Genomic DNA, 22,096 nt, shown 5'->3' with positions numbered 1-22,096 from the left:
TTTTATATAGAGTAAAACATTTGATGAGAAAATGTTGCAGAACAAATAGGTGTCACCCATACTCCTCAGATATATGGGTGTATGTGTCTGGCTGGTCCCCACATCTCTGTGCCTGGAAAGATGTGGGCCCATTTGGAAGGACATATGAGGTGATAGCCCTATGTGGTATCAGATAATAGTCATTTTCATTTACCTGCTTTTGTTTTACATATGGAAATGTGGAAGCTTCCTTGCTAACTGATGGTGTGGAATGTTCATGAACCCAGATGTTAACATAGGCCACAGCACCCCAATTCCTAAGCCCCCACCAGCACTAGCCATCTGGAGCAAGGAGTTAGGTCACCCATGACAACTGATCAGTGCTAGAGGACAAAGCTCCACTCCCTGCCTGTCAAGAGCCCCTCTTGGAAAGCCACCTATGGCTGAGTTCCATAAGCAATAGCTTGTTGCTCTGTCCATAGGTCTTGCCTACCACCTCTGTGACTCTCCACCTTGGAGTAGAAACCAAAAGCCAGGCAGCGATATTGCTGTGCTGCTGTTGGGAGAAGGGCTTCCTGGCTGGGGTCCTTCCTGAGCCTCATGGGCTCTATTACCCCCTTTCACCCCTTCCCCAGTCCTATACCTAATGCACCCTGCTCTCTGCCCAGATGCCCTTAGGCCTGTCTACCTTCAGGCAAGTGCGGAATGCTTTAGTCCTCACTTCCTGCCTTCCCCTCGCACTGTGAAAGCCTGTTTGATTCTCTGGGGCAGACTTGGCGCCCTTGGCCAGTGACCTTGCCCCATCCCTGTCCTTCAGCCTCATCAGTCCCTGTGACTTTTACTTCCACTGTGGCCCCAGAAAAAACCCAGTGCACATGAGGCAACTAACGCACTGCAAGAGCAGCCTGGACCCCACAGGGAGCTGGAATCGATAGAAGGAACCTTGATAGCAGAGAATTAGTTTCTTGGGTCAGGAGATACCTACAACTGGGAAGGCCAGTACCAGCATGAGTCAGAGCTGCCACGGTCCTGCAGTCAGTTCTTTAGCATGGTCCCTTGGCCTGCCTGTCTACCGGCCCTTCAACAGAGCCCAGCCCAGCCCAGCCCAGCCCCCATGAGAGCCCAACAATGTAGGCATAACTAGCATGGACAGGGATTCCAGGGCTTGGCCCAGGTAATGGCAGAGGAGGGCACAGACTTGAGAACACACCATAGTCACTTTATTGCCAGGTCAGGAGGACGAGACCGTGACGTGCAGCTGCAGTATCGCAGACACTTCTTGCCTGAGGCCACTTCCCCAAGCTCAGCACCAATCGTCATCCCCTCACAGAGGTTATGCCACCCTCCAGGATGTTTCGTCCGAGCGGGAAACTGGGTGGATAAGAGGAGGCATGGGGAGGAGTATAGAGGTCAGACCCAGGAGCAGCGACCACCAAGTCTTACTACCTAGACCAAAATGCCCTCTCCTGTGCACCCCCACTCTACCTCACCCAGAGATGGCCTGCAGTCAACCCTCCCCATGAGGGACTTGCAAGTGCTGCCTGCAGCAAGAAGAAGTCCGGCTATGGTCACCCTCCAAAGGCAACTCCCCAGCCCTGTCCCAAGATCTAATGGCTTGGCAGGTGCCACATCCCAGGCAGTGGATGATGTCCCAGTTCCCCCATGCCTTTCACCACCCCAGTAACCCCAGGGAGAGGAAGAATGGAGGGGAAGGGGATAGAGCCAGGGGGAAGGAGCAGGGAGGTCATTACAGAAGCAGACAACTGTTGAGACCCACATGGCTAGAAATTCTAAGCAGGACTGCCTGACGGAAGCTCCAGAAGCAGCCAGATGTTAAGTGTCTTGTGATGAATGTGACTAGCAGAGGCCTATTGATAGCAAAACCCCAGGCACCCATGTCCCAGCTCTGCAAGGAAGTGACACACCCACTTTCCAGGGAGTGGCCGTGCTTAGTGACAGGTGAAGAAGGGCCAGGATGAGCCCCTGGCCTCCCTGGTGTATTTGTCCCCACCCAAACCCACCTGACCCCTGCCCAGACAGACACACACACATACACAAACCACCTACACAGTCCCAGTTGTAAGTTCTGGAAACTGAAGCACTCTCAAGGGAGATGGTGACTCTCTCCCCTACCCACTCCTGGGGCCTGCACCTTTGTCCTGGGAAGCAGTAGCCCCTCACCAGTACCCAACCTACTTAGGTTCATGATGTCATTGCAGTCCTTTTTATGGAAGTCGGTCCAGGCCTTCGTCTTACAGTACTTGCTGCAGGTCAGGATCCCATAGCAGCGAGGACAGGGTGTGAGGCGGACCCCAATGGAGCGACCACACTGGTAGCAAAACTTGTAAAAGGGAAGGCTGTAACAGAATCCCCAGGTCAGGTCTGTGCCCACACCTGAGATCCTGAGACGTCCATGCCCGCCCTCTTCACCCATCAGAGCAGCCATCACATATCAACAGAAGACCCACTGTCTCTACCCAGGGTGGTCTCCACATGGTTGTTCTGAACAGTTAATACAGATCCGGCCACATAAGGGCTGCTCAAACAAACAGCTCAACATGGCAACTGGAGGCAGTTTAAAGTCCCAGGGAAATGGGTTGTGAGTAGCACTGCCAGAATGAGCTAGCTACCTGAGTGCAGACCTCAGAGCTGTTTCGGGTAAGAGTCAAGACACAAAACTCCTTTTCCAGAGGAGATGTCCTCCATTACCGTTCTTTATCCCTGCCCTGTCCCTCAGGATTAGTGGGGCTGATGTCACCAAGAACGCATGGGTTCTTCCCAGAGGGTGTACAGGTGACTCCTGTGTCACAGAAACTCCCTGCAAGAAGATGGCAGGGACTTGGTGGGGGAGGAGGAAGGACAGTGGTTGAGCTGGGCTGGCTGTAGACCACCCAGATGACACCCAGACAACCCAGCTCACTAAATCCTGAGACTCCATGTTTGAGCCTCATTGTGGCGGGAGCCTGTGCCTGTGAGTTGAGAAGCCTGGCCAAGGCTATGCTGCTGCTGCTGCTGCTCGAGACCCAGAGAGAAGGGGGCCCTGCAGGGGTGGTAGGGCCAGAGCCCACAGCACTTACTGCTGCTTTTCCATGGCTGCGCTCTTACTCAGGCTGAAACTTCTCTTCTTCAGCCTGTGAGAGGCGGACAGCTCCGCTGCAGAGAGATAGGAGTCAACATCTGGGAGTCAGTGACTAGGAGGGGGTTGCTGCAGCTCAGAGAGGGGCTCTCTCCATTGGCCATCACCTGCACTTCCGTAGGGTTTACCCACCTGCAGGCCCTAACCAGGTCCCATCTCCACCACCCACTTCCATTCAGGATTTGCATCACTACACCACTTAAGGCTACCAGGCACCCTTGCCCGGTTCACAGACTCTCTGAAGGAGATGCCCTGACAACTTTGTTTTTCTCTGAAGTCCTGATTATTTTTCCTTGCTCTTGCTCAGAGGCCAGTTGCTGTGAAACACCTGATTTAGTGCAGTCTGCTGTAATAGTTAGACTCGTCAGCTTGGTGGGATTTAAAAATCACCTAGGAGACAATACCTCTGAGCATGTCAGTGAGGACTTAACTGACAGGGCTCAACCAACCCTGACTATAGGTGGCGCTGCCCCGTGGGATAGGAGGAGCCCAGAGTAGATAAAACAGAGACGTGCTCTGAGCACTCTGCTGCTGGGCAGAGGACACAAGGTGACCAGTCACTTCATGTCCCTCTAACCATGACTTCCCTCTTACACTGTGAACCAAAATAAATACTTGAGTTGCATTTGTTAGGTGTTTTGGCATGAACTAACCAGAAAATTGGTGCAGAGGAGTGAGGCTGGCGCTGTGGCAAATCTGGGGAACCGGAGTGTGGGAGGGAGGTAGAGTTTGGAGCGCGGGGGTAGCCAAGTTCAAGACCGCTCTAAACAGAGCTCACTGGGCAGTTCTGGAGGAAGTTTGAAAGGCAGAATGCCTAAAAGAAACATGGCCAGTGTGGTATCAGTCCATGAATCTTTCTGACAAAGAATCTGGCTTCATTCTGCCCATGTCTCGAGACCGTGAGGGGAGATTAGTTTGTAATGCAGCAACGTCTTTGGCAGGAGAGAGCATGACGCTCAGGCTGTGCCAGGGTCCCTGTTCACTGTTGTTATTCAGATCAACATTGAGGGAGAGCAAAACGTGAGGCGGGCAGAGCTGGCACAGGAGAGATCGTGTGTGCCACGGTGGAACTGCAGCAAGGGCGATCAAAAGCTTCTGTGATTCCATATGATTCTAGAAAATCTGCACATGTTTAGGCTTGGAACCCTAGGATTTGGTGTTTGCTCTGCTGGGATTTCAGTCTGATTTCACTTCAGTCTGATATTCTCTTGCTGTCTGCCTTAGTTGCTTTTCTATTGCTGTGGTAAGACACCATGACCAAGGCAACCTATACAACAATTTATTTGGGGCTCACAGTTTCAGAGGGTTAGAGTCCATGACCATCATGGCAGAGAACATGGCATCAGGCTGGCAGGCATGGTTTCTGGGACTGAAGCTGAGAGCTTACATCTTGGTCCACAAGCCTGAGAAACAGAGAGCTACCTAGAAATGGAATGAACTTTTGAAAACCTCAAAGCCTGCCCCAGTGCCACACCTCCTTTAGCAAGGCTGTACCCTCTAATTCTTCCCAAATGGCTTTACCAACTGGTGATCAAGCATTCAAACACATGAGCCTATGGGGGCCATTTTCATTCAAACCACCACCCGTTTAGAACGGAAATGTTCACCCATTTACTCATCATGAGATGAGAATGTGACTCTAGGGACAGCAAGTAGAGTACTGTGATTTAAGAGTGATGTATGGACCAACGAGATGGCTCAGCAGGTATAAAAGCACTTTCCACCAAGCCTGACCACCTGAGCTCAATCTCTGGTACCCACATGGTAAAAGGAGAGAACAGATTCTTGATTCTTGAAAGCTGTCTTGATCCTTACATGTGTGACAAAGTACACATTCACTACCTAACACACACATAAACATACACACAGAGAGAGAGCTAAATGTAATAATGAAACCAAAATAAAGTGATGTGTGTAGAGGTCAAGTTGACAATGGGTAAACTCCTGATTGCTAATCGTGATAGGCAAGCAGCAGGATCTAGAATCACCAGGGTCAGAATCACTGACAAAGAAAGACCCCACCCTTAATGTGGGCTGGGGTCCATGAGCGGATAGAGGGGAGGTAAAGAGCCAACATCAACCTCTCTTTACTTCCTGACTGCAGATGCAGTGTGGCCAGCTGCCTACTGCCACCGTGCCTTCCCATCACGACAGGATGGATTCCCTTTTTAAACTAGTAATCAGACTACGCTCTTCCTCCTTTAAGTTGCTTTTGTCAGGTTTCTGATTACAGCAATGAGAAACATAACGGATCTACTTGCCCCTGCTTCCAGTACTATGCCCTTGAAAGGTGCAGCCTTAGGAATTCCGTGGTCACCATAGGATGATGGTGACTTGAGCAGGGCTCTTCCCTGACCACGCCTGGCTGTTTAATTCTTGGAATTGCTGGTTGGTTTCCAGCAGTGCCCCCTCCTGGCAGAACTTGCTGGAATGACTGATACAGTCCAGTCAGGGATCACTGCAGGGACAGCTCCAGATGACTACTGGAGGTTTCCCGTTTCCAGCCGCTTCTCCCACGCTCTCATGCAGCCAGCCACAGCTGACTAGCTTGTCCCTCCAGGAGAGGTACTGTTCTTCTCACAGGAGCACTGAAACTGATGCGCATTGTACCTCTGCCCCACAGTGGAGGCTAAGTGCACAAAAGAGTCTACCTTCCGGCCATACAGGATGTGCACTCAGCCTAGAGCCTGAACTTTGAAGTAGTCAGCTAGGGTCAGCATGAAGATTGCTGAAGTCTGTGCTCTCTGGAAAGAAAGAACTCCTGTTGGGGCTTTCTTGGCTATACCAGCCTGGAGTGAATGTTGTGTCTCCCTGAGCTGGCAACAAAAAGAGGAAAAGCAGGCTTCAGTTTAACGGTCAATACTACAGTCTATTTGCATGGAAGTTAATGGTTTTGTTGACTAATGATTCCCTTATAGCTTGCACAATCCCTGAATCAGAAATAAATAGTGGGGTGTCAACATTTTTTGTTTTGTTTTTTGTTTTTGTTTTTACTTTTTTCATAAGTTTTGATTGTCTTGGGTCTGCAGACGATACCAGGTTACCAGATCAAAGGCTGTTGTTGATCTGTTATTTTACAAGTGCTATGTCTATCGTGTAAGAGGAGGAGGAGGAGGGACTTGTATCCAGCTGCCTGCCTCCCAGTCAGAGCCCCTTCTCACACTTCCCATTAGGCAGGTGTCGGCAACTCTCAGCTGCCATTGTCTGGGAATGTTTTTTTGTTTGCCGCCTTCTTCTTTTTTTATTTTTTTTATGACAGTTTTGCTAGCTACAAAAAAAAAAAAAAAAACCTTAGCTAAAAGTAGTTTCTGTAGCTCAGTAGTGAAGAGCATTGGCTTCTCTTCTGGAGAGCCTAAGTTCAGTTGCCAGAACCCACATGGCAGTTCCAGGTCCAAGAGAACCACCACCTTCTTCTACCATATCTGGACACCAGGCACACTAGTGGTACACATACATACATGCAGACAATACCATCATGCACATCAAAAAAATTAAAGATAGTTTTCAAAAAGAAGAGTAATGTCTGATGAGACATCAGTTATTGGTACTCACTTGAAAGTATTAAGCCATTTTTTTTCTTGATAACCTGATTTTCTCCTGGCCTTTGGGTTTCTGACATTTCATTATAAAGTGTTTCTGGATTCCTCTGAACTTAGATTTCTTGGGATTTATCTTCTAGACTGTAGTGATTAGCACTTTCAGTGCTGGGCTAGCTTCTGAAGTGTGCCTAGGACTCAGCAGAGTGAGTCAATCACTTTGCAGCTATTTGAGGGGGAGGTCCCCAAGGCCAGTCACTTGAATCTTGCTTTGAACTCAGGGCTGCTCCTCTGCCCTTATTTCTCCTAGTTCTCTCCAGTAGCAAGCCATCCTGTAGTTCAGCCCCTGACACCAGGGAATCAGCTCCTTCCCAGGTCCATCTTGCCACTGGGCCTGAACTGGTCTAGGTGCTATTGAAAAGGAGCAGGAGTCTGCTTCTTTGTCAAAGTTTACTGCTTTACAGCTTGGTGCCAAGGCTCAACAGCAAGGAACAGCAAATCTCTCCAGGGTGACAGCCCCACTTCAGGATCTACTCAGTGATGGAAAGGAAAGGTTGTGTGGTCAGATCTTCTCAGATGAGGTCTCTACTTATGAGTTGTTGTAAGAGATCAGAGGCCCAGCATTCTCACTGGTGCCCTACCCAGGGCATACCCTGGGCCCCATGGTGGGAGCCACATGTGAATAGAGGCATCCCGTTTCAGTGAGTCACACCAGCCAGAACTCAGCCTCCACACTCTCCATCCACTTCCAAATGGGACAGCTATTTGTGTCAGGGAAAGTGAGCATGTGTGGGCAGGGGCAAAGGGACAGGAATAGTTAGTAGCTGTGCGTATATATGTGTGTGCGCACACTAAGTAGGTTCTTGAGCATGAATGTGGAGTGCTAATGCGGTACAGGGTGGGAATGTGAGTAATGTGTGTGGGAGGGTGGTTGTGTGTCTGAGAAAGCGTGGTAGTCCATGTGTAAGACTGGGTGTGGGGATGGCTGTATGTGCGTGCGAGCATGTGGCTGGGAACTACTTGTAGAAAACGGGTAGATGAATGTGAGTGTGGAAGCTGGGGAGGATAAGCACGTGCAGGTTCAGGATACTGGCGTGTGAGTGTGCAGGTGGGGAGACAGCGTGTGTGGTGCAAACAGATTTAGATGTGGGGTAGGGGTGGGTTTCTCTGTAGGGGAAAGAGTGATTGTGTGTAGTTATGGCTAGACTTGTTGCTATAAGGAGAGCGTAGAGATTGGTGTGCACACAGGATGGGTGTGGATAAGTGAACCCATGTTTTTGCTGTGGGTACTGGAGTGTGTGGGGCGTTATTTGGGGTGTATGGAGGTAGGGCATGCGGTCCAGGCAGTGGCTCATGTGTGGGAGTTTCCTGTGGGTGGATGGGTGCGTACTGGGGGCGGTGCGAGTAGATACGGCGGTGTGGGCATCAGGAGGTAAGTGCAGGGTGGCAACCGGAATGTAGTGATGGAGTGAACAAGCGAACACGTGCGGGACAGTTGGTACAGGGAGGGTTTCGGTTGTGTGACTACGAGAGTGAGACCATCAGGGGCCTTGTCAGTGGGGAGGGTATGGACAGATGTAAGGGAGCAGATAAGGGTGTTGGATACGAGCACAGCTGGGGGATGCACCCTGACGAACCTCACCCACCTCTCTTGCTCAGGTACAGTGCCTTCATGTCAAACTGCCTCTCCTTGATGAGGACGGCACGCCGTAACTGTACACCCATGTATTCTAGCAACCTTTTCCGGGCCATGAATATCTCCCGCTCTGCTGGCATCAAGGCATGGAAGGGACAGTGGGCGATCTTCCGGTCCTATGACAGAGCACAGGGTCACTATGGATCCTTGGGGATGCCACTCTCCATCCAGGCACATCCAAGGGTCACTAAGGACTGCAGACCACCCTCAACCCATACTGCAGAGTGACTGAGTTGAGCAGGCTCCCTCTCCATCCTTGGCAATGTGACTGTGAGGACACAGACAGACAGACGGTCACACACAGGTGCCCAAAGCCTGTGTGTACCATCATGAAGTCCCCTGCCCTGGAAGAACAGGCTTGACTGTGGGCTCCTAGCTTTGCCCAAGAGAAGCCGTGTCTCAGAGGGGTCCTGCTCAGAACAAAGCCACACCTGGTAGAATCTGAAGTAGCCATAGTCCACAGCTGTGCCCACTGCCATCCTTTCACCTTGCGTAAGTAACACGGGCTTCAGGACATCTGCCCCGTAGCTAATGAGCTGATCAATCTGCAGAACACAGGATCTGTCAAGCACACAAGGTCACTGGACTGTACAGGGTAGCTAGCTCTACATGTGACCATGTCATGAGGTCCATGGTTCCCAGGTCATGTGGACATACTTGATACATAAAAGGCAGCCAAAGGATATCACCTTGCAGGAGAGCACAGCTGCCCACAAGGGTTATGGTCCCTAGTCTTCTACATAGTGGTACTGGAGGTTGGTCTGATGCATGTTGCTGGCCCTCAAGATCTGGGTACATCTATTTTTGTTTTGTAAACCTGCCTTAGAATACCTGACTGGCTGATTAAATGGCCCATACCTTGGCAGGGCAGAATGAGGTAGGCATAGCTAAGGCTTGGAGAGGACAGAAGATCACAGGAGACAGTCAGTCAGGAAGAGGGAGAAAAGGAGGATGCCACAATGGGTTAGCATGGAAAAGAAACCATGTGAGCTGGGAAGAAGGGCTCCAATAATGGTATGAAAAGACCCAGATAAAAAATACAAGCAGGTATCATGGGATTATGGATAGAAGGTAGACCAGATGAGGAGGATTAAGATGGATGGCATTGGATGGGGGCTGGGAGATGGTGAACATAATGAGACAGTATAGATGAAATATCTGCCCAGCCCAAGGTAAATAAGGCACTTATAAAATCTGACAGGTGTCTGTGTCTTATTATTTGTGATAGCAGGTTAAATAATGCCACTGTGATAATCACAGGCTAATAATAACCATTATGAAGTCAGACACAGAGAGGGTAGACAGGATTGGCCTTCTAGCCTCATCCTAAGATGCTACTCACTGGAGAGCCCTCTTTGACTCCATTCATACTCATGGCAGCATCAAAATTGCAACGGTCAAGCTGTAAGGACATTGCTTTACTTCCTGAGGCGTGAACAGAGGCAGCACATACATGAGGTGGAATGTCAGCCAGCCTTTCACTACATCCAGCTTACCCAACTCAGCAGCAACCTCTGCTGGCATGCCAGGGGCCACAACCGCTTCAGAGTAACCTCCTGAAACTCTAGCTGAGCTGTGACTTAGCCTGTGTATTGTGTGACCTGAAAGTCAACATTCATAGTCAAGACTAGAGCCCAGTAAAACGGTGACAGCTGCAGTTGACTGACAGGTGAAGTCAGGAGGGTGTGGTGAGTGACAGCTTGTGGACTAGATGTGGCTTTTAGTCAGTAAATTCCAGCTGGGTGTGGTGGTGGACAGCTGTAATTCTAGTACTTAGGAGGCTGGGGCATAAGATTGTAAGTTTGAGGTTAGGTGGAGCTACCAAACAAGACACTGTCTCCAAAACAAACACACACACAAAACCCAAAACACCTAATATAAATGAATTCAGGCACTGTGGAAGGCACAAATGTACTGTCTGCTTTTTTTAAAAAAGACACCTTTCACTCACACAGGTCACATATCCTGGGTTCCAGGAAGCCCTCATTTCCCAAGCACTGGGAGATGGAGTCTGGGTGCTGTGTCCTTTAGTCTACTTTAGTCCAGACGTGATCTTGGGCTGCCCCAGCATACCCCACCCTGGACCCAGCCTCCTACCTCCTCCCCAGCATCCTCCCATGCTTCCCCTCACCAGGGCAATCTTGCTATCGGTGGTCCTCTGTTGCTCATAGGCCAGGTCACACACAACGCACAGGGCAGTGCCCAGGCCTTTGGTCAGAGGCAAGTTGGGGTCAGCTCCCTGGGACAGGAGCTCCTTCACAACCTGGACACACAGACAGATTCCTCAGCAACCATAATCCTGGGCACTGCCCATGGGGCCCACCCACAGAAAACATGATGGATGGGAAGGATGACGGGCAAGCATCTTAGGGAGGAGTTGCAGTTCTACCCAGGGCCTTGTTCTGACACTCTCTTGGTACACATACCAGTGCAGCTTCTCTGATGGGTCCTGCTCCTGTCTCACTTTCTAGCCTGGGAAAGAGCCTGGGCCAGGTACACGCCACTCGCCAGGAGTGCATCCTGTCTGGCCCCTGTGACCACTCCTCCCCAGCTCCCCTTTTTCTTTCACAACACTCATCAGCATCTAAAACTGTGCCACATGTGGATTTAGGGCCTGGGTCTCCCAGCTATAATGTGCGTTAAGGGGATCCCCAAAGCAGAGGCTCTATTTAAAACCTCCTGCTCATAGTGGTGCCTGCCTTCCCACAGAAGGTGCTCAACAAGCAAAGGTTAAATAAAAGAGAAACGGATGAGAGGTTTTGGATGGGTAGGCCAGTGGGAAGGTGGATGGACAAGGAGGTGGGTGGGTAGATGGATGGCTGGGTAGGTGGAAGAAAGTAGGCTGCCATAGCTCTATGACTAGATTGGCAGGTAGGTGGCTAAATGGGCTGAATAAGTGGGAGACTGGGTGGTGAACCAGTAGATGGAGAAGTAGAAAAATGACATGGAACCCAGTGGCCAAATGGAGGCAGGGGCCAATGGTGGCAGAAATAGCATAGTTGCTTGGTGCCCATGGACACAGGATCTGGGTGCATAAGAGCCACGGGCACAAGACAGGCACTGGGTGTATAGGTGCATAAGAGTCAGGCTCATGGGTGCAGAGAGCCTCACCAGGTCATTTCCACTGGCAATGGACAGGGAGAGTGGGGAGTGGCCGCTCCACAGCATGTCCGGATTCGCTCTGTGGGAGAGGAGAAGCCGAACTATGTCCCTGGCACACTGTGGGAAGAAAGGCAGAAGCTCATGAGTCAGAGGCATAACTCCCAAGGAGCCTCTACACACTGCACTAACATAATTGCCACCTTTAAAGCCAAGCCAGTCGCTCAGCTGCCCACTCCCTGCACCAGCACCTCCTAAGAAAAAAATGCCAGAGGGAGACAGGGCAGGGGAGATGGAGGATCCTCAGACAGGCTCCAAACATCCATTTATGAGAAGCAAACAGGAAAGGCACTGTCGAATAAACTGATTGGAAACATGTTTTCAAAGGACAGAAGATGGCGAAGGTAACGACCTCATCAAAGGCCCTGATCTTTGACCTGGATGATGGAGGGAAGTTCTTCCACCTGGGATTACTTGTGAATCTCATCCCCCAGAACTGTTGGTGGTCAGTGGTCTCTCTATTTTCCCCACTGTGTGGACTCCTCCCTGGCTGCCCTGCATGCTCTACAATGTACCCTCAGGTTGTCACAAGCCCTAGGAGCTGGGACCAATCTCCTTCCCCAGCCCCTTTCCCAGCAGCCTCAACATCCAGGCCCATGAGATGCCAGAAACCTGTGAGGAGCTTCTGGGCGAGTTTCTCCATCTTCAGTGGAGAATGTAGGTGTGGTAGCTGGACTGTTACAGCCTCTACGCCCTCTACGCCCTCATGCATACGCTCTGACCTCCATGCCTTCACCAGATGTCCCCATGACCTAATGACTGTTTTCCCATAACTTCCAAATCCGAAATGCACATGAGCGGGAAAGTGTTCAGGCCCAGACCTCACACTAGCCAGAGCTTTGGTCAGGCTGTCTTCTTGGAGCCTCCTGCCCCTGTTTCCAGCATGGGTTCCCAGCTACTCTCTAGGGTTCTGGTGAGGATGGTGGGACCCTAAGTCTAGCTCTTTCTCTGCCCTATAAGGAAGCTTCATCTGATAAGCCAGTGGCTACCTCTCACTTCCCCATCCATCCTTCCCAGCGTTACCCAGGAGCCTGTACTTGTGCCCTAGAACTGCCCTATCCCAGCCTCCCAGTTCCCTGACCTGCCCTGGCCTCCTCTCAGTAGTTCCCCATACAGGCCTTGCTCAGATTAAGTCCCAAGGTAGGCGGGAGCCAAGTGGTTACAGGGGTGGGGACACAGGCAGCGGAGGTGAGAGGATGATGGGGAATAATGAGGGAAGAGTGAGTCATCCCTGGATCCCAAGCATGTCTGACCTGGATGCAAAAGTAATTTCCCATGGCCTCCTAGGCCAAGCAAGATGTGGGTCCATGCGTGGCCGGGGAGCTACTCACTGCATGAGCACTCATGGGCCCTTTTTCATATTTTCTATTCGCTTTAGCCTACAGAGTTCAGCTCCATTTGGAAGACGTGGAATTTTTGTGGTGGTTTGAAAAACCCACCATAGCAGCCTCAGAAGCTCTGGCCTGGACACGGCAGCCAGGACTCCCACATCAAGAAGCTGGCATAGGAAGGGTGCCCACTTATACCACAGCTGTAGTCTCCTATCCAGGCCTACAGCAGAGACTCATGGGTGCCCGGTGTAACACCCAAATATGCCCACACCAGTACCCACATGTGTAGATACATGGACACACACACATTCCAACTTACAGGGGAAACTTACAGACATACACACTTCACATTTGAACACAGCTCCTGCCTGGCCTAAGGTCCCTCGCACAGCAACCCTCAGGCTCAGGGCTCAGCGGCCCTCCTTCCCCCTACTGTCAACTCCTCACTGTGACAACCCAGCCAAGCCAGATCTGGGCTCCACGGCCACTCACTTTCTTGTTGTCCTCTCGCTCGCAGGCCACATGCAGAGCGGTGCGCCCACCCTCCTCGGGGACAAACTTGTGCATGGTGTAGTAGTTGCTGGGTGGGCCTGGTTCATTGTTGAGCTTCAGGCTTGAGGGCAGGAAGTCAATCTGTGGCAAGCACAAGGCTTTGAGGAAGGTCCTCTGTGTCCGTCTCCCTGGAGCCCACTTGCAGATTATAGATGTGTCGCTACAGCCCCCACACATGGGGCCTCTGAATTCTCCGAGCCTCTGTGACTCCCACAGCACTCCAAACGCACTCTAGGAGTGCAGAACTCACGAGCAAGCACCACCAAGCCTGTTTTGTTGTGGTGGTGGTGGTGGTAATGTTTTTGTTTTGTTATGTGGTGTGATGTTGAGGGATATAAAACCCAGGGCTTCCACATGCTAAGGATGCTCTGCCATTCTCAGCATGCTCTGCCATTTGAGCCACATCCCAGCCCCTCCCCCTTTTGGAGACGTGGTCTCTCTGTGGAACTTACTATGTAGACTAGACCGCAATGGAAATCACAAAGATCTGCCCACCACTGCTTCCTGAGTACTTGGAATTTAAAGGTATGTGTCACCATGCCTGGCTACACCTCTGGACCTTAATCGATTATTTTTGCCTGGGGTATCCAAAGTGTTTTGGCACTGCTTCCTCCCATGACCACTACGGGGTGCTGATCCACCTGGCCTGCCCACACCAGGAGGGGCTATGGCCAGGAACACAATGATGAGAACATGCACAAAGGGGGGTGGTGACAAAAGAGAGTGGCTCTTTTGTCACCACCCCCCTTTGTCAGTAGGCACAGTTACAGGTTCATATGGAACCTCACCTTGCCAGCTTTGTATATGTAGTCTTGGTCGGCTGCCTTGGCATCCACGTCGGTGACTGCGTGGAGCAGCAGCTCGGTGATCTGGACGCCCTCCTCCCCAGGAAGTGAGGCTGCGATGTGGAGTGGGGTCAGGGACTGCAGCTGCAGAGGAAGCCATGGTAAGGGGGAACCCAAGCTGCAGCCAGGCAGGTGAGGTCCAGTTAGGCTTCATGTCGGGGCCCTTGGCTGCCTGAGCAGATGAAAGGGTGCATACCTTCCTGCGACAATTTCAGGCTCCCACATCACCATCTCCTTCTCATCAGCCCCATGGGTGCAGGACAAGAAGTCCCAGGAGGCCACAGCCAACGGACGGACTGAATGCTTACAACAAAACCCACAGGCATCCAGAGCCACAGCTATGAATGCTGGGCTTGGCCCCACTTCTTTTTAGGCCATCTGTCTGACACTGTCTTCTTAGAGCAGCACCTCCTTGTCCCTGCCAGGCCCTGACTCAGGTACCACCAACACGAGCCACAAAGCTCCTGACAGACCTTCTGACACTCCCCAAGGCATCCCTCCCTGCTCTGTGTGAGCTGGTCCCTGATGGGCTATCTCTGAGCTCCAGCAACTTATGCATGGTCATGGGGGACCCTGCTCTCAGGGTAAATAGCAACAGCTGAGCGAGCCTACCTGGAGCAGGAAGGCACACCCCACTTGTCCCCAGCCCAGCTCCCTTCAGTATGACCTTACTCAAATAGGAAGGTACCCTTGGAGGACACCCTCAAGGCAGGGTGCACTGCAGGGTACATCTGGAAAGTGGGTGGGTGTGATGCAGCAGGGGAATATTCCAGCACTGGAAACCTGGAGAGGTAGTATTAGCTCCACGTGGACACTGCCTGGGGCAAACTCCTACAGCTGCTGAAATCTGAACTACAGATTCCAGACAAAAGGACAAAGCGCATTTGATGCTACTGAGCTACAGTGAGGTGATACTCTTTACCCAGTCTCATAGGGCAGCCCCACAAGGGACACTGGGGTCAGATGGGAACTGTGTAGGAAGCTTAGCCTCACCCTGACCTCTCCCTAAGGCACAAGGCCCAGGTGACTTCCAGAGACATTGGGAGTTGAGGTAGTGTGGTTTCTGTGTCTGAGAAAGGTGCTTCTAGAGCTGTGGCATGGGGAAGGATTGAAGGACCAGGCAGGGCTGGATGGCACCCATTGCTCAGATGGGCTGCGTATGAGCAAGGTTTAAACAAACTGAGCTCTGAAAGCCAGAAAGTCTGCAAAGAAATCCTGTGGCAACTCTGAGTCTCCATCCTCAGCGCCAGCACAGCACACCAGGCCCTGCACCAAGAGCACTGTGCTCGTCAGACACATTCCCCCAGCAGGTGAGCCTAGCTCAAAATGGGAAGCAGCTGGTGCCTGCTAGTGCTGTCCAGACCACCAGCCTCCAGGGTGGGCATCAACAGTGCTAGGCCTGCAGGAGGGTCCGGGAAAAGTAAGGCAGAAGGGACACAGGTCTTGGAAGAAAGGGAGGAAGGAAAGAAAGAAAGGAAAGAAAGAAAGAAAGAAAGAAAGAAAGAAAGAAAGAAAGAAAGAAAGAAAGAAAGAAAGAAAAGAAAAAAAGACAAAAAAGAAGAAAAAGACAAAAAAGAAGAAAAAAAGAAAAGAGGTCATAGAAATATGTACACCGGCAGGAAATCCAGGTTTGCTTTTTTTCTGGCTGAATTTTCTGGCCTAAAGGACTTCAGGCACAGTTTGCTTCAGTTGCTTCTATCTCTCCATGAAGCTGATGCCATAGTGAAAGAGGATGAGTCTGGCCTCCGAACACAGGGAAGGGGTTGCATTAGAAAATTGGAAAATGGAGCACTGTAAGAAACAGTACCCCTTCAAAAACATATCTAGTGACACCATGAAACCCCAATGGTAAGCCTTCCTCTTGTGATGTTGCCAATATCAATGCACACCAGGTGACCCAGCCCTACTGCTGGCCCTGAGGAGCTGTGGGCTTTTGTGAAGAGGACCTGGGGTGTGTGTGTGTGTGTGTGTGTGTGTGTGTGTGTGTCCCACATCCTTCTGGCCATCGACACCTACCTGTGGAGGAAACTGAATATCAGTCCGGGCCCCACTCTCCAGCAGTAACCTCACCCCCTCTACATCTCCAGCCTTCACGGCCAAAAACAGGGCCTGCATGGGCACTTGACACAGGTTGGGATCAGCGCCTCTCCGCAGGAGCAACATGATGGTCAGCCAGCGGTTTCTGCGCCTGCGGGTACCAGAAGGACAGGGTCACAGGAGGACCCTGGGTGGTATCCAGGGTGGTTACCACACCTGTGATCAGGGCAGAATTCCCTACCCATGGGAATGTGGTGTAGACACTGCATCTCAGTCTAATCTTTCTTGAAAATACCCAAGGTCTACCTTTTCAAAGCCCTGGTCCTCTCCTTGGGAGGCTCGGAAGCAGAGCTAGCATCAGATCTTCCTGTGTAGGCCCCACCCAACCTCAGCTGTAGTCTGGCAGGGCTTCAGCCTAGAAGGGGTCACTTGGCCTCACTGAGGTTCACGGGAACTGGTCCCCCCTGGGGTGGGTGCCTAGCAGTGAAGTGGATGAGCACACACGCACCACACACTGACGACGTGTTGAAAATGCAGCCCACCATGTGCCCTTGCAAGAACGCTGCCTCAGTCAGGTGGTAAAACACTATCACAGAAAGCAACTTGGAGAAGAAAGGGTTTGTTTTATCTTTCCCTTCCAGGTAATGATCCATCATTGAGGGAAGTAAGGGCAGGAGCTCAAGCAAAGGCAAGAACCTGGAGGCAGGATCTAATGCAGAGGCCATGAAGGAGTGCTGCTTCTCAGCTTGCTCATCATGGCTTGCTCAGCCTGCTTGCTCCTACAACCCAGGGACCGCAGTCTCAGGGGTGACACAGCCCAGTGATCCGGACTCTTTCACACCAACCATCAATCAAGAAAACGCACGATAGGCTTGCCCATAGTGCAATCTGGTGGGAGCATTTTTCTCAGTTGACGGTCCTTCCTTCCAATCGATTCTAGCTTGCATTGACATGAAAGTAGCCATCACAGATTCCCAGACAACAGGACGTAGCCTCTGGAAGCAGCTCCTCCGGGTGGTGCAGGACTGTGACGGGCACCCGCTAAGCATACGGCACACCCTGAAAGTGACCCTCCGCCCATGCCACACAGCATCGGTGACTTACTCAGCCATGGTGTGGGCCATTTTCCTCACAGTCCCTTTGTCTGAGAAGGAGGGGACCTGCACCAGCGAGCTGTAGGCCTGGGCACTCTTCTCCAGGATGTCCTTTGAGACGTGGATGGTGTAGTTTCGCACACACATAGTAGACTCAAAGTTTGTGTCAGCACTGTACAGGGTGCTGGCGTCCACGTTTTCTGCCACGTCCTCTGACTCTTTCTTGATGTCGATGTGGCTGCTCTTCGCTGAGATTTCTGGCTTGTGAGGTGTGCTCTTCCAGCTGGTGGACTCCAGGGACTGTACATCGCCCAGGACCATGGAGTCATCCACGCTTCTTGAGAGGTGCAGTGACGATGGCTTCAATTCCACTCCACCTGGGGTGAACATGCCCGCATCGATGAAATAATCTATGCCAGGATCCCCAAACAAGAACGACATTTTGGGAGTGATCAAGGCTTTGGAAGGTTCCTATGGCAAAGCACCAAAAAAGGTCTCATTAGAGGAAGGAACTGAAGCTCTTCTCTCCACAGCAGCCCAGTAAGAACCCGAGTGGTGGTTTGGTGGATCCTACACACCATTGCAGACCAGGGACAACTCTGAAATCACTACCCTAAACCGGAAGGAAGCAAGCACCGCTCGGGGCTCACAGCGCCACCTGTGCCCCTGAGCCTACAAAACATGATCTACCTAGAACCCTGCTATCCAAGTCAAGGAGTAGCTGCTGGCCGAGACAACCCACTCTTGTTCTTCGTACACAGGGCAGGGCCTGTACTGGACACTTCATGCTGAACAAAACGACATCATTAAAATTAATCTCACCACTTTCTATTTTTAATATGACTACTCAAAAATATAATGATGTGTGTGGCTCGTATTACAGCTTAAATTATATTTCTGCCTACTGGTGCTGTTCTGCATCTTCTCTCCTTAGGCACCTTGGCTCTCAAAGGGAAGTCCCTAGACTTGCATTTCACCAGGAATCTGTCAGAAATATAGATTCTCTGTCCCTCCCCAGCCACACTGTCAAGAAGGGCCCCTTTTCAGCATGTTGGAGAGAGGTCATGTCTCAGGACCCCAGGCTACTGGGCATGCAGCCCATAGGGAACACACACCCCTTGGCACATGGGGCATAACTCAGGATGCCTTTGGGAGTTTCTAGGCTCTCTCTTCTGGCCCCTCCCCCACTAGAATTATCATCCCATTCGCCATTTATGGCCCTGGTTCACACATGACGGAGGTGGCCGTTTAGGTAGAAAGACAGTAGGATGCATGGCAGATGGTGATGGAGTGGTGGCCAATGGGGGCTGACCTGACACAGGGTCCTCTCAGCAATGTTAGGATGGAAGGATTTACTGGGGTAGTAGTGGAGGAAGCACATGCTGAGGGCTGTGAGACCCTCGTCCGAGCGCTTGTTCACATCAGCCCCGTGGTCCAGGAGAAGGTTGACAATGTCACGATGACAATGCACCTAGAGAGTGACAAGGTTGGACTCATGAACACAGGAACTACCCCTCAGCAGGACATGAGGAAGACCACCTGGCATCTATGCTGCCCTCACAAGGCTGCAATGTAACGGAACACACAACACTTGTGTTTGGTCTTGGTGAAGGGACAGTTAAGTATGTGATGGGGAAATGAATGGATCCCTCCCAGCCTACCTCCATTTGGCCTTAAATATCACTTAGCTAGTGGGGTTTTGCTTAGCAGCAAGGACTAGCCAGCTCCTATCAGATACTCACGGTTAGAATAGGCCACACAAGGGAGCCCTTAGGCCACTGTTCCTGTGGGAAAAGGACTTACAGCAGCAGCAGCGAGCACAGTATAGCCCTTAGCATCAGCCACATCAGCACAGGCAAGGTTGTCCCTCAAGATTCCAAAAATCCAGTTATAGTCTCCTTCCTCAGCCTTCAGGATCATATCCTTGGAAATCTGCTCCTTGGGGCCACTAGGCCCAAAGCTGTCGCGACTCCCCTCCAGGATGGCAGCTATGTTCCAGCTGGTATGAGCATTCATGTTCCTGGAACACAGTAGCTAGAGCAGAATCTGGATAGCCCAACACATTCCCTGAGGAGGCGGCCAAGGGGACTACCTCCTCCCTTCCCTCATTTTTCTGACCCATCAGAATTCCCCTCCCAGCCTTGGGCTCTCCATTCTCATTCTCTCAGTATCTACCAGTCCCTCATCACCCTGAGCCCTGATGGCTGCACTGCCAGCCAGTTACAATCTGGATGGAGTAGCCTGTGAGGGAGACATGTGACTGAGAGGGAAAGTGCTCAGGCTAAGTTCTGCCCAGCAAGAATTACAACTAAACCTTGTATACATCTGGCTCCTCTGGCTCACTCCAGGTTTGCTGGGAAGTCAGCAGGACCTTGAGTGCGCAGAAAGCTGCCATTCACGTGGCTCCACTTCTCAGAACCAGGCACACACAAGCCATCTCCTGCTCATTTGCTGTCTGTTGGAGTGGACAACATGCATGCCCTTTGGCCCAGGTCGTCACACAGCACTGGAGCTTTCGGTGTGCACAGAGTGCCATTCACAATCAACAACTCATGGATTGTATTCACTCCAGAGTTGTCAATGATTATGAGCTCAGCTGATGGGCGCACAATGGATGAATGGCATAGGTGGAAGGATGGATGAATGGGTGAATGGATGGACGGGTGAGTAAATGGAGTAAGTAAACAGATATGTGTCTAGATAGCCACAGTAGATGGATGGATGGATGGATGGATGGATGGATGGATGGATGGATGGATGGGTGTGTGTGTGGATGGATGCACGCATACATGCATGCATGCATGGGTGGATGGATGGATGGGTGAATTCAGGCAGAGAATGGACAGGAAGGTGAATATGAAGGTATAGATGGAGTAAATGGATGGATGGAGTGAAAATGGATGGATAGACAGGTGGACAGATGTTAAGGATGGCTGCATGGATGAAAGGATGGATGGGTAGGTGGATGAAAGAATCAGTCACTTGCTGGATCAATGGAGTGTGTGTGTATAGATAGATGGAAGGAAGGATGTAAGACTAGATGTATGAGTAGACGGATGGAAATATTCATGTGTGCTCATCAAATGCATTCTAAAATGTTCATTGATATCTGAGGGCAATGTTTAAGAATGTAAGAATAATAGAAGGTACTTGAGTATTTTAACTTTTAAGGCACAGTTTTCCCTGGATAGATGCTGACTTTCCCAGGGCTGTGGGTATGGAAGGTATATTCAGAGATGGCAGAGAAGTGCCAGTTTTCATGACTTTCCTTGGAAAGGCCAGAGGTCTAATCAGTTTGCAGACCTCATTCCTTCCCCACATCCACCCTTGGCTCTTTGTCAAACCCTTCGTTAACAAATGTTGGTAATAGCTATCTCTTCTGTGCATAGGGTGTACACAGGGACCCGACTCACTGAACCTCTAATAGCAGACGGAAACCTAGCCTTGAAGTGCGCTGTCTCTGACCTACAGAATAGGGAAGGCACACAACTCCAAAGCCAAAGTTTGCCCTCAGATATCTGCTTGAGAGTTTATCCTAAGTCACAACCCCTTCAGGGTTCCTCTCCAGTTCTGATACTGCAGCAGCTGCTCATTTACTGAGACATTTCTGGGCACTCCTCCCCTAAGGAGTGGACTAATGGAGACCTGGAGTCCTTGTTCCCCTATACAGGCATAGATGCCTCACTGCTCTGCCTGGCTCCCTACCCTTAGGGCACCTGTCTGGTCTCAGCACAGCGAGGGTTGTTTGAAACACTAAAGCAAATTCTGTGTTCTCACTCATCCAACAAGCAATGCTGAGAGATACTCAGGCCCTTTCGCAGCAGCCCAGCAATGGAGAACACCAGAATACTTCTCAAAGGGGACCCCTAGTCAATGAGGGGATAAGATGGAAAGAAAGACCAAACTGATCACCTGAACTTGTAAGTTTGCTTCTGGATTTTGACCAACAAAGAAGTCTCATTTGTTATAAACCAGGGTTCTTCATCCTCAATGAATGGAGGGATCTCATTTAGGAAGATGCGGTCATCCAGCTCTCTGCGCAGGGAGCCAGTCATGGGCAGGTGGCTGTTGTCAGTCGAATAGACATGCATTTCTGGAGGCAGCGTTAGGTCATCATTCAGGAGAAACTTTTTATATTCATAGAAGAAGGGGTCCTGCTTCTCAGGATCACTCCATTCCACCTTCTCCTCATCGGAGAGACTGATTCTATCCCTTGAGCTTGTGAGGAAGGCTGAGAATTCTGGGTGGTTCAGCAAGGAGAAGCTGCCAGAAACCTCTGTCCCCAGTTTGAGGAGGTGCTCACGGAACCACAGACCAACATCCTGACTGCCATCAGGGTAGGTCTCGATGCCTGGCCCGAACCGTTGGTCCGCTTTATACAATCCCTACAAGGGAAGCCCATAGGGCCAGAAGAGACACTCAGTCAAGCTTTCTACTAGGTGACAGTTTCCTAAAGTCAGCAAAAGAAAATGTACTCCCAGAAACATGTCATTCACACATGCTGCGCTATGAGGCGTGCTGGGCTCTGCAGCAGGTTGGAAGAGAAAGGGCCGGGCTGGGAGTGGCCCCTCTCAGGTGAGAACATGACAGAGGGCTGCCAGCTGAAGCAGTGGTAGAAACACACAGGTGTTCATTTCCTAGAGACCCCTGCAGCCCTGAAGCTGATTGTTAAGTGATTTACCTACAAGTGTCTATACTTACGAGGATGGGGAAACTTCTGTCTGTCTTGTT

At 51.0% G+C, this 22,096-nt stretch overlaps 1 protein-coding gene across 3 annotated transcripts in view; it reads right to left on the bottom strand.

Annotated features, from left to right (window-relative positions):
• The window catches only part of Ankmy1 (ankyrin repeat and MYND domain containing 1), a 53,110-nt gene that overhangs the window by 8,828 nt on the left and 22,186 nt on the right, over positions 1-22,096 (bottom strand). For 2 of the 3 annotated variants that reach the window (XM_055617057.1, XM_055617059.1), the window contains 13 exons: positions 21,278-21,750; positions 19,169-19,385; positions 18,678-18,836; positions 17,376-17,836; positions 16,251-16,422; positions 14,178-14,318; positions 13,330-13,470; positions 11,459-11,566; positions 10,479-10,610; positions 8,779-8,892; positions 8,298-8,463; positions 3,057-3,132; positions 2,176-2,336 (listed from right to left, as the gene is read on the bottom strand). In XM_055617057.1, the coding sequence (XP_055473032.1) occupies positions 2,176-2,336; positions 3,057-3,132; positions 8,298-8,463; positions 8,779-8,892; positions 10,479-10,610; positions 11,459-11,566; positions 13,330-13,470; positions 14,178-14,318; positions 16,251-16,422; positions 17,376-17,836; positions 18,678-18,836; positions 19,169-19,385; positions 21,278-21,750 (2,521 nt within the window). Of the gene's footprint in view, positions 1-1,193; positions 1,351-2,175; positions 2,337-3,056; positions 3,133-8,297; positions 8,464-8,778; positions 8,893-10,478; positions 10,611-11,458; positions 11,567-13,329; positions 13,471-14,177; positions 14,319-16,250; positions 16,423-17,375; positions 17,837-18,677; positions 18,837-19,168; positions 19,386-21,277; positions 21,751-22,096 lie in introns of those variants that run through there. The other variant, XM_055617058.1, reaches the window with a different exon arrangement.

This window comes from Psammomys obesus, unplaced genomic scaffold, assembly GCF_907164565.1.
Source record: "Psammomys obesus unplaced genomic scaffold, mPsaObe1.curated_primary_1811, whole genome shotgun sequence".
Classification (NCBI taxonomy): domain Eukaryota; kingdom Metazoa; phylum Chordata; class Mammalia; order Rodentia; family Muridae; genus Psammomys; species Psammomys obesus.
This window is presented reverse-complemented; position numbering and strand designations above follow the sequence as displayed.